The sequence below is a fragment of the Drosophila hydei genome, unplaced genomic scaffold (genome assembly GCF_003285905.1).
Source record: "Drosophila hydei strain 15085-1641.00,03,60 unplaced genomic scaffold, DhydRS2 tig00008144-arrow-arrow-pilon, whole genome shotgun sequence".
NCBI classification, from domain to species: Eukaryota; Metazoa; Arthropoda; class Insecta; order Diptera; family Drosophilidae; genus Drosophila; species Drosophila hydei.
In genome coordinates this window covers 1625404-1637219 of record NW_022045849.1, presented here as the reverse complement: position 1 = coordinate 1637219, position 11816 = coordinate 1625404, and the positions used below count along the sequence as shown (strand labels likewise).

General features: G+C 47.6%; 2 protein-coding genes across 2 annotated transcripts; one reads left to right on the top strand and one right to left on the bottom strand.

Moving 5' to 3' along the window:
• The first annotated feature begins 368 nt into the window (after nt 1-368).
• On the top strand, nt 369-5830 carry LOC111603501. The gene is made up of 4 exons (XM_023321108.2): nt 369-1193; nt 1247-1688; nt 2825-4483; nt 4548-5830. The coding sequence occupies exons 1-4, from the start codon at nt 384-386 to the stop codon at nt 5828-5830; spliced, it is 4194 nt and encodes a 1397-aa protein (XP_023176876.2). The 5' UTR covers nt 369-383.
• Nucleotides 5831-8687: 2857 nt separating this feature from the next.
• LOC111603473 (G-protein-signaling modulator 2) lies at nt 8688-11217 on the bottom strand. Its single transcript, XM_023321062.2, has 3 exons — nt 10322-11217; nt 9676-10257; nt 8688-9616 (listed from the first exon to the last, which is right to left on the bottom strand). Exons 1-3 carry the CDS (start codon nt 11003-11005, stop codon nt 8855-8857), a joined length of 2028 nt encoding a protein of 675 aa, XP_023176830.1. The 5' UTR covers nt 11006-11217; the 3' UTR covers nt 8688-8854.
• Between the last annotated feature and the right edge of the window lie 599 nt (nt 11218-11816).

Here is an 11816-nt window from a genome sequence, read left to right as displayed (position 1 = left end):
CTTTGCAGCTGGGTTTTTTTTACTTTTGCCCAGTTGAATAACACGAAAGTATGCCAAGCGCCCCCGTTGACTCACGCTGCCCCTTGCCCTCTTGCTACCCTCTACTTGCAGCCAATTTAACAGCCTGTCAGCATTTGAGACGCGCCGAGACGCGACGTGCCAAGGCGCTGCAACCAGCGGGAGGCGCCGCAGTGGGCGCGGTGCGCATACCGCGCTGCAGGAAGAGCGGAGAGTTCGAGAGCGTGCAGTGCGCCAATGAGCGCGCTGGCGAGGATTGCTGGTGCATCGACGAGTATGGCGTGGAGCTGCCGGGCAGTCGGAATGCCACACGTGCCGGCGTTCAGTGCCAGGAGCCGTCGCACTGTGCCGCCTCCGCTTGTCGCATGTTTTGTCCATCCGGTTTCGCGCGTGATCCACAAACAGGCTGCTCCGTGTGCCGTTGTCGTGACCCGTGCGATGGTCTGGAGTGTCCGCGTGGCCAAACCTGTCAGCTGCAGGAGGTGCAATGCAAGTCTGAGCCCTGCCCACCGCTGCCCACCTGCAAGAAAGCGCGCTCTCTGGCCAACTACTGTCCGGCCGGATTGCCCTTGGCCATTGAGGACAGCGTCAGGCCTTTCCTGTGCGGCTTGGACGCGGGCAAGCCACAATGCCCGCCACTCTATCAGTGCCTGGTGGAGTCCGGAAATGATTACGGAGTCTGCTGTCCCAGTGCTTTGACCTTTCAGAAGCCCGGCGTCTGCCCGGCCCCAGAACAATCGACTTATACGGAACGCACGGGCTACATGTGCGGCGCGCCCTGCAGCCACGATCTGGAGTGCCGCAATCTGGACAAATGCTGTTTCACCAAGGGCTGCCAGTTCAACTGCCAGCAGCCGCAAAATATGACCGGCTGCCATCAGGCCAAGGCGCTGGCCGATGTGCTGGCGCTGAATGAGCGCGAGGGCCGTGGCTACGTGCCCGACTGCAATGGACCCGGCGGACAGTATACGCCACGGCAGTGCTCGCGCAATGGACTCGTCTGCTGGTGCGTGGATCCTCGCACCGGGCACAAGATCAAGGAGTCCATGGGCGCTGCCAGCAGCGTCAACTGCGATGGCTGGGAGAACATGATCAGTCGCTCCTATGCGCGCAGCTTCCAAATGGAGCAATGCGATACGAACATCTGTGCCGCTGTCTGTGAATACGGATTCAAGGTGAGTTAAGCTGCAAGGCTCATTGGATCTTCCCTAACATCTGCTGTTTGTAGAACGATCACAATGGCTGTCCCACCTGCGAGTGCTCGGAGCCCTGCGAGGGTTTCAAGTGCGCCTTGGGCTCCCATTGCGAGGTCGCCACGGATCCGCTGTGCGAGTCCGGCTCTTCACTGTGCGCCTCTTGGCCGGTTTGCAAGCCGGATCTGGCCTACTCCAATCCCTGCGACATTGGCACCCCGCTCTCGGACACGGTCAGCGGCGAGGTCATGTATTGCTTCGAGGAGCGGCAGGCGCGCAACTTCCAGCCCACGGCTTTCTTCGAACCCGAACCGGAGTCCAAGCAGGGTCGTTCCATGAGCAACCACATCATGTGCCCCGAGCAGTACAAGTGCACCAAACTGCATCGCGAAGCGGAGAGCGTCTGCTGCCCACTGCCGGAACAGACAACGGCCACAGAGGCATCCGAGGAGCAGTCCACGGCGAAACAGCAAACCAGTAAGTTAGCAAGAAAATCAAGCCAATCAATCAATATATATGAAGATTTGTTAGTCAATCATGTAGTCTGTCAGTCAATCAGTCTGTCATTCTGTTTACATTAATCAATCTAGCTCGATCAATCTTTATCAATCATACGATCAGTCAATCAAAGAGCACGCTTATTAGTCACTCAATATCAATGGTTGTTCAATCATTCAATCAGTAATTCTAATTAAATGTCAATCAGTCAATCAGTCAATCAATCAGTCAATTAGATGGTATTTTGGTAGCTCAAGTCAATCAATCAGCCAGTCAAATCAGTTACTCAGCATGTCAATTAGCTAAGCACGCAATCAATCAATCAATCATTCAATCAATCAATTTCACAATATGTAAGCAATAAGTCAATTGTTCAATAAATCAGCCACTCGATCAATCAATCAGTCAATCATTCATTCATTATGATTCAATCATTCAATCAATCAATCAATTTCAACATATGTAAACAACGTCAAAAGTGTATCAATCAGTCATTCATTATCAATCAACAACTTAATCATTCAATCAACAAATCATTATCTCAGTCAGTTAGTCGCTTCAGCAATCCATCATTCAGTCAATCAATGGCTATCAATCAGTCAATCAAACTGTAAATTAGTCAATTGATCATCAGACCATCAATCAGACAATTTGTATATGGATCAGTCGTTCTAGCCACAGTCAATCATCCATCAATCAATCAATTAGTTCGTTAATCAGTCCATTTTCTCAATCAATCAGTCACTTGGGCAATCTTTATGTCAATCAATCAAGCATTTACTCAATTAATAGATCAGTCAATCAATCAATCAGTCAATCATTGGCTATTAATAGGTCAATCAATCAGCCAATTAGTCAGTTGATCATCAGACAATCAATCAGACAACTTGTATATTGATCAGTCGTTCTAGCCACAGTCAATCATCTATCAATCAGTCAATTAGTTCGTTAATCAGTCCATTTTCTCAATCAATCAGTCACTTGGGCAATCTTTGTGCCAATCAATCCAGCACTTACTCAATTAATAGATCAGTCAATCAATCAATCTCGTTCAGTATCTCTGTCATTCAATCAGTCAATCAATCATTTTTATACTTCCTAAATTCTCCTTGCAGTGTGCGAATATCTGCGTGACTTCTCGGAGCGCATGGAGGGCACCGAGGCGGGCATGCAGCTGGCAATGCCAGCACCGCGCTGCACGGACGAGGGCGACTATGCGGGACGGCAGTGTGAGCTGCGCAAGATACGCGTGACGCGTGCGGAGCAACGCCAGATACTGGAGGAGAATACAATCAGGCGCATGCGCATGCTCTTGGCCAGCGCGAAGCGCAGTCGCCGCGACACGGAACGTCTGAAGCTGTATCGCGTGGACGACAGCGCGCTGAAGGTGCAGGTGGCAGCAGGTGGAGCGCGAGCCGTGGTGCCTGTGCAGGCGATGGGACGCAGCGCCAAGGTCATCGACGTGGGCGCCGAGCAGCAGCAGCTTTTCGCAGCGGACTTCAAGAAGGTGGCGACGGCAGCGAAGCGAACCGCAACCGCCGACGAGGACCTGGTCGAGATGGAGGTGGAGCAGTGCTGGTGCGTGGACAGCTTCGGCACCGAAATACCCAAATCGAGGGGCTACAATGTGAGCGACGAGACCTGCCAGCAGCTGCGCGAGCAGCTCGACTGCCTCGACCTCACCTGCCGCATGGGCTGCGAGTACGGCTTCGCCCTCGATCCGCACACCCGTTGCCCGGCCTGCCAGTGCCGTGATCCCTGCGAGAATGTCGACTGCGGCGCGAGCAAAGAGTGCCGCATCGTCGATGTCAGCTGCGAGGGCGAATACTGTCCACCCGTGCCGGCCTGCCTGCCCCGCAAGCCGGGTCAGTGTCCATACTTGGTGCCCCCCGGGCCAACAGACAATCTGGATGCGAATGTCTGCGGCTACGAGTGCCGCACGGACGCCCATTGCGAGGGCACGCGACGCTGCTGCTCGAACGGCTGTGGCACGCAGTGCGTGGAGCCGCAGCTGAAGACCGCCTGCCAGCATCTGCAAGCGATACAGCTGCATCAGAGCTCCGAGCTGGGCATACCGGCGCGCCAGATGAGCATTGCCCAGTGCGATCCGCAGACGGGCAAATGGGAGCAGGTGCAATGCACACCTGACGGCAGCTGCTGGTGCGTCACGGAGCAGGGCGAACAGCTGGCAGGCACACGAGTCAAGGCACCCGCCACGCCCGTCTGCAGAGCCAACTCCAGCTATGCGTGCAGCCCCCTGAAGTGCGCCTCCAGCTGCGACAGTGGCTTCCAAATGGATGAGCATGGCTGCCCGACCTGCAAGTGCCGCGACTATTGCGCGGAGCTAAGCTGCGCCAGCGACGAGGAGTGCCAGCTGATAAGCGTGGAGTGCGTGGACACGCCCTGCCCCAAGATGCCAATCTGTGTGCCCAGACGCGACTCGGTCTGTGCCGAGGGCAAGCCGCTGCAGCAGGGCGAGCAGGACATCAGCTGTGGACCGCACAGCGAGCAGGAGAGCTGCCCCACCACGCACACCTGCCAGCTGAATCCGGTGAGCAATCGCGGCGTCTGCTGCTCCAAGACACGCGACGTCTGCTTCGAGTCAATGGATGCCCTGTGCCTGGCCAGCGCTCACAGCGGGCGCAACGTCACACGCTATCGCTTCAGCCCCAAGGCCAACAAATGTTTGGCCATTCAAATAGATGCAGACGCGCCCACCTGCCAGACCAAGAATCTGTTTCACAACGAGCTCGCTTGCCATGCCGTCTGCCCAGGTGAGTCAGCAGCTGCGGAGCTGATGAAGGCTTCTATACTCACGTCTCTCACTCTCTCTTGCAGTGCTCACGCCTTGCGAACGTCTCAAGTTAAAGAACAGCTTGGCTGCCCAGCGCACTGGTCACTCGTCCGTCTGGTTCCAGCCACGCTGTGATCCCATCACGGGCCACTGGAGTCCCGTGCAGTGCTTGGGCAAGCAGCCAGCACTGGCCACCAGCAGCACACAAATGGTCAGTCGCGCCTTCGCCAGCAGCAGCAGCAGCGTGGGCTCGGAGCAGCTGGCTAGTCCATATGGCGTCTGCTGGTGTGCCGATCGCAAGGGTGCTCCGCTGAAGGGCACGCTGACGCGCGACACCGAGCCCATTTGCAACAGTCGGCAGGCGCGCGCACGCAAGCAGCTGGAGCTGGCTGATCCGCTGATGGAGCAGCTGATCGCGCAGCTAACGCAGCTGAATGACGTGAACAGCCTGGATATGGACTTGGATGAGGTGGAGGCACGCTTGCAGCCCACTGAGCGCGCCTTGGAGCTGACCCACTCGCTGTTGGACTCGCAGCTGTCGGTGGACACGGCGCCCATGCAGCTGAATACGACGCGCTGCCGCGCCATGGCCGCCACAGCCACGTTTCCCGTTAGCTGCGATGCGGCCGGCGCCTTCGAGCCGCTGCAGTGCAGCGAGCGCAGCTGCTGGTGCGTCGATGCCGCCGGCAACCAGCTGCCGGCCACGCACACCTTCCAGCTGGGCGACAGGCACTGCTCGCCTGTGCCCATCGAATCGGTGTCGATCGAGCTGCACATGACCAACAGCTCGGAGCACGGCAGCGGCAGCGTACGCAATGTCTATGATGCCATACGGCGTGAGCTGCAGCAGCTGCTCGGCTCGGCCGTGGAGAATCTGCGCGTGCAGGAGAACTTCGATGGGTCGGTGATTGTGCGCTTCGAGCTGCACAACGAGTCGAAGGTGGACATGGCCTATGCCATCGAGACGGCCATACAATCGGGCGGCTTCCAGCTGCTGGGCAATCGCTTCCAGCCCGATTTGACGCGCTCCCATTTCATACATCGCACCGCTGTGCCCGCCGTGGCTCAAGCGGCCACCGCCGCCACCGACGAATCCGTGCAGTTGGCCATGTTCGTCATGGCCAGCTGCTCGGCCTTCCTCGTCAGCGTCTTCGTCGTCTACGTGATGCTCAAGCGCGGCTGGCACAAGACTGGCGCCATGCACAAGAGCGCCTACGATTACTCAGTGGGCGTGGCTGGTGGCTGTGAGAAGCCATTGGACTACTCGCTGCCCATCTTCGTGCTGGACGACACGCTGCCAGAGAGCATGAAACCGGCGAAGGCGTAGGGCGTGGCATCGATTTTTGTTTAAGTTAGTGCAAAGAATTTGTAAATAAATCTTTCGGGCCGCTTGGAGCTGGAGCAGGAGACGACATTTGCATGGGGGTAGCCAAGCCAACTTATCATAGAAATTTGATATATGTATTTTCTAGACACATAAGACGACTAATTTATGAATAAAGCTTTATGAACGAACTTTTAGGTACTATTTATATTATATTTTATATATTTTATATATTTTATATATTTTATATATTTTATATATTTTATATATTTTATATATTTTATGTATTTTATGTATTTTATGTATTTTAGAATTTATTTTTCAATCGCTTTTCATTCATTTTAGAGAGTAACTGCTAGTCGATCAGCGTCGCATGTAGTGGGAAGTAATTATCCAGAAGGTAAATTTATCTTTTTCCATCTATTTTCCACTAGCAAAGGTGAATTTTGAATAAGTTTTTTATATTTATATTGCCTTAAGTCCAGGCCGTGCAGAGGCTTGGTATTATTTACAGGGTAAGTTTGAGTAGGATACTATCTAGTAGTAAGTCAAATCGTTTACAAATTAATTTTTCTAGCTAAAATTAAAATTCACAGATTTTCCGCTATTTTCCACATTAAACAATGAATTTGCATAGACTGAAGTCATTAAAAATGGGAATTTAGAGTATATTGTATTGGTGCAAATGTTTGTAATAGGCAAATAGAGGCATAGCATAAATCCATAAAAAAAATATATTTTTATATATATATATACTATCTAGTATTAAGTCAACTCATATATGTCTGTCCGTCCGTTTGAACACAGGCTTGCAAATGTAAATTCTAAATACTATAACACATAGTATATCGATAATAATCGATCAATAAATTTGCCACACACTGCGGTATTCGGTATACGGGTATCCTTCTAGTCGAGCATCTCTCAACTAATGCTTTCTCACTTGTTTGACACTTTAAATTATGGCAACTTGCCATTGATATTTATTTGAGTTTTATAACAGTTTATTTTCTTCTGGAAACCCTCTCTAAAAGCTCATATCTCAGCTCAACTTTTGAGCTTTCAATTCCACTTGAATATTTTCAAGTCCCCTAAGCTAGCTTAGCTTTCTTCCTGCTAACTTCTAGTCAAGCATAGGCAACTAGAGAGCTGACAGGGTATATTACAGGGTATAACTCTTAAGTTGTACAACTTTCAGCTACAAATAGATAGCTCAGCGATTTCAACTATATTCCAATAAATATGTCTTTAACCCATCGCCCAGCATCTTCACATATAGAAACACTAAATAAACACAAATTGGTCAGCAAACAGTTTTGATTTTAATATTTAATAATACGTTGTTTCGCATACATATTATACGATAATGATCTGTTTCGATCTGTCACATAAATCATCAATCAATATGTGGGCGCATTCAATAACATTCATAAATTTTGGCTTCACTTTTTATCAATAAATCAATCAGTGTGTGTAAACATTAAATAGATATTCGTAATCGTATTCTATATATATAAATATATATAGGTGTGTGTATGTGTATTTGTATAAGTGTATAGAGTAGGCTATATGCTAAAACGGCGCTGGATCTTAGAGAGCAGCGACCCAACGAGCCGCAAATATCTCGAGAAAAAATTGATATAATTGAAATGAAATCAAATGATATAGTATATGAATATAAATATAAATATATATGTATATGTATATATATTTATACACATAGACAGTTGATAAAAAATGCAATACTCATGGTTACAAATGGAATTGGGGCTTGTGTATAAATGCCATTGCTTGTATGTTCAAAGATCGTAGAGTTAGGATTGTTAAAAAAATGTCTAGCAAAGTATAAAGAGAAAATATATAAATTTATATATAAACCTATTGTTCTTTTATGGACTATTTTTACTTAAGAGCTAGTAACATGCAATTGAAATATTAATATCTTTGAAAAACTTTGTATTTTATGTTTTCTGTTTTAGTTTAGTTTAGTTTAGTAAAGAAGCATGCATTTCTGAATATCATATTGTATAAGTGTGCTAGAGTTAATAATATGTATATGAAGCGCTGTTGTACAGTGAAGACTCTGCCAAGTAAACTTAAAGCTAACAAGTGTATGGCTTATAAAAGAGAAGTTTTCCTCAGCTTTTGATAATTTTCAATAAATATACAAAAAATTATTCATATCAAAATTCAAATACAAAAAACTAATATTTTTTAGTAAAGTTTTTTTAAAGTGAAATAAATTTTTTAAATTTATCTTAAATTTAAAATGTTTAAATATTTTTTATACAATTCAACTTTAAGCGTAAATAAATTTTACAAACTTTTTTAATATCTAAATATTTTTTTCCTTAGCGTAAATGAATCGGAATAGCTAAAATTTAGAAGTTTCTTTAATCTGACTTTAAAATATTTGTATTATTTTGTGAATTAAGTTTCTGATATATGGAATATTTTCTGTTTTTAAAATTTCCTTTTCTAAGTATTATATACACATTTTATAGAATTTGTTATTACAATTTTTGGTTTCCATTTAATTTTTGTAGAAATAGTTTTTTTTATAAAATTTCTTCTTTTTTTTTAGTTTGTTGTTTTTTTCTTCTCGTTTAAAGTAATTTTTGTTTTAAGATTTGCTTGGCTTCATTTAAATTTCATTTCTTTTTTAATACACAAATTGAAATTTTCTTTCTTTTCGAAATATTTGCGTTACATTTTTTCTTTTCATAATTTTTAGTGCAAAAGTTCTTAAATTTCTTTTTCAACATTTTGTTTGGAATTTCAAATTTGCTTCAATAAAAGTTCTTAAACAAAATCAAATATAAAAGTTACAAAGATTTAAGCAAAAATAATTTTAGCTGTCTGTTAGCTGTCAGAGTGTTCACTGTACTTGCGCGTGTGTGTGTGTGTGTGCTTGATTGCATAATAAAATAAAATATTTTTTGGTTATAAATCTTAGAACGAAATGATGAATAAAAAATACATATAAAGATTGTAAGAGAGTCTAAATGGACAGACAATTGGTTGCATCTACTTGGCGCCAGCTGATCCGCCAGCATTGTTGTTGTTGCTGTTGGTATTGTTATTGTTGTTGTTGTTGTTGTGGTTGTTGCGGGCATTTCGCTGAGCATTGCTGAAGCCGCCAAATGGTATGGACGCCCGTTGATCCTCCATGCGACCGCTCTGCACTTTCATGATCAACGAAAAGAAATCCTCGTCTGGCACTGTGGTGCCTCTGCCAGACTGTCCACCTGTTGCAGCACCAGCTCCGGCAGCAGCAGCTGCTGGCGCCTGCATCTGTGGCGCCTCCACATCCATGGTGACATTCGGACGCGGCAATTCGGAACGTTGCTCCTCCAGCCTGGAGCCCTGGCAGCGCATCAGCATGTCCAAAAATGCATCGTCTGGCTGTTGATTGATTGTGGCACTGCGTGCCAATGGCGCATGACCAAGAGCCGGTGGCACGCCCGATGAGGGCGACTTCAAGCCCGGCAAATTCGTGGGGTCGACAAACAGGGAGTTCTGCTGCACCAAGGGTTTCCGTGTGGCGCCCGTGGAGGCAGCAGCAGCAGCAGCTGCAACGCTACCGGCGCTATTTAGCTTAATGGAGCAGCGCTGATCATCCATCCGCTTGGACTGGGAACGCGAGAGCATCTCGAAGAAATCGTCCTCTTTGGCTTTTGTGTGGGCGGCGGCATTTGACGCCTTGTGCTTCTCCTCCTGCAAACGCTTACCATCGGGCGTAATCTTGATCAGATCCAGCTGTTCCATGCTCTGGCGACGCACACGAACCTGCAAAAAACGTCAAAGATTAAACAGCTGTCAGCATGCTTGAGCACAAGCGATTTTACCAAGCGTCCTTGTGAGTTCTCGGAGCCATCCGATTGATGTCCGCTCGCCGAATGCTCCGAGGCGCTGGAGCGTTCGTCATCCTGCGTGGGCGTATGCTCCGCCTCCGGCAAACCCAGCAGCTTGCGTAAATCGGATATATTCACGCGCGCTGTGCTCTCACCCACGGGATCGTGCAGTTCCTTGGCCAGCTGCAAATGGGACTCGGCGAATTCCAAAGACTTCTCATTGTTGCCCATGGCCGAGTGGGCATTGCCCAAAGACCAACAAGCACGCGCCTCTCCAATGCGATCGCCCAACTCTTGGGCAATGGCCAAATGTCGATGATGATACTCAATGGCTGTGGTGAACTCATGGAGCAGCGTATATGTGTTGCCCAAGCTATAGCATGACTGTGCCTCCACCTCACGCTCGCCCAGCTCCATGGCCAGAGCCAAGGTGCGTTTATAATGCTCCGCTGCATCCTCGAACTGGCCCAAAAAGATATGCGAATTCCCTAAATTGCTATTGGCGCGACGTTCCGCGGCGCGATCTCCGAACTCGCGAGCTATGCGCAAGCGCTCTTGATGATGCTCAATGGCTGACTGAAGATTAAGAAGAACTTTAGTGAGATTGAAGGCGGAGAAGCCATTCAAGAGTTAACTTCACCTGAAAGTCGCCCAGGAGATAGTAGGTATTGCCCAGATTGCCACAGGCTCTGCCCTGGGCACCTCTATCGCCCAGATCTCGCATTAGCTGTAGATTCTCCTGATAATATTCGACGGCCTTTGCCAAAGCCTCTTTGACATCGTCACCGAACTTGCCCGGATTACGCTGACCCAAATGCTTGCCCTTGGCATGATAGACATTGCCGAGATTATAGAGCGCTCGGCCTTCTGATAAGCGATCGCCCAGCTGGCGAGCGAGTGTTAGATGACGATCACAGCAAATCGCTGCCTCGTCAAAGCGACCCATTACTTTGAGTGTGTTGCCCAGATTGCCAGAGGATTTGGCCTCGCCCAGTTTGTCGTTCATTGATTTGGCTAGAGTTAAATCGTGCTTGTGATATTGCATGGCTTTGGCATAGTCGCCCAAGTAGAAATACGCATTGCCCAGCTGTGAATAGATGGCGGATAGGGTGCGCAGATCGTCGGTGCCCGCTTGGATGGCTGCTTGAAAGAAGGCAACGCCCGCTCGGCAATCGCCTGCCTTGCAGAGACGTTCGCCTTCGAGCGCTAGCTCCAGGCACATGCTGGAGCCGCCGCCATCGGAGCCGTGATGCGAATTGGAGTCGGGACCGCCGCCAATGCCCATTGTGGAAACATTTTCCGCTGAGGCGGAGAGCGAGGACATTGCTTTGTTTAAATTTTCTCCTTTTTACTACCCGTAAAAACAGTTTAAACGAATGCTAGATTTGACTGCGGTACACGCAGAGTTTCTCTTGCCACTTTGCTCTTAATTAACTTAATTTGAACACTTTTTTTACCGTTTTGCAAATCAATTGGGTTTCGTTAATTTCATTCTGATTCACTTTGCCAGTCGATTAATTGTCATCGAATTAAGCGTTGCCATCTAACTGACGCATAGTCATGCTGCCACATCTACGAAATATAATTATGAAAAATCACTTAGGTGGTATATTTATTATAACTTATAAGTCTAATATTTACAATATGTCTAAGTTATGTGTTAATTATTTATTTATATTCGAAAATATGTAATTTTAAACATATCGATAGAGGTTACTCGAACAGTTTTTAGCTGGCATTTAACAACACTGTACGCAAGACTGAACGTATAGCGACCCCTTTAAAGATGGCGTCACTTTCTACTGTGTCTGTGTGAACAAACCAAGTTGCCGCTTGACAAAATTGAAATTTTTTGGCATAAAATATTATCACCGGCTGCACTAAATAGTCGCAAAGTGTACATGAAAGTGCCAGGAATGATTTTCAATTGAAATAGTGGCAGGTGTCTGAGCCATTGTCAGTGTAAATCACAAACGAAAAACAAAAAGAGTTGAACCCAACGCAAAACGCACTGTGAAAAAATGCGAATGTCGTCGTCGTCGTCGTTGCTGCTGTCGCTGTCGTCGCCGCTTTGAGTGTACGTGCGCCGCGTTTTGCACGGCAGCTGCGCTGCTATCAAAAATTAAAGGTGTGAA

What these genes read in the sequence shown, in the direction of transcription:
- LOC111603501 (XM_023321108.2), top strand. Translation starts at nt 384, where the DNA reads ATGTTTTGTCCATCCGGTTTCGCGCGTGATCCACAAACAGGCTGCTCC. An exon ending in TCTGTGAATACGGATTCAAG is followed by an intron (nt 1,194 to 1,246) that starts GTGAGTTAAGCT and finishes TGCTGTTTGTAG; the next exon opens with AACGATCACAATGGCTGTCC. An exon ending in TTGCCATGCCGTCTGCCCAG is followed by an intron (nt 4,484 to 4,547) that starts GTGAGTCAGCAG and finishes TCTCTCTTGCAG; the next exon opens with TGCTCACGCCTTGCGAACGT.
- LOC111603473 (XM_023321062.2), bottom strand. Translation starts at nt 11,005, where the DNA reads ATGTCCTCGCTCTCCGCCTCAGCGGAAAATGTTTCCACAATGGGCATT. An exon ending in ATCTCCTGGGCGACTTTCAG is followed by an intron (nt 10,258 to 10,321) that starts GTGAAGTTAACT and finishes CTTAATCTTCAG; the next exon opens with TCAGCCATTGAGCATCATCA. An exon ending in AGAACTCACAAGGACGCTTG is followed by an intron (nt 9,617 to 9,675) that starts GTAAAATCGCTT and finishes CGTTTTTTGCAG; the next exon opens with GTTCGTGTGCGTCGCCAGAG.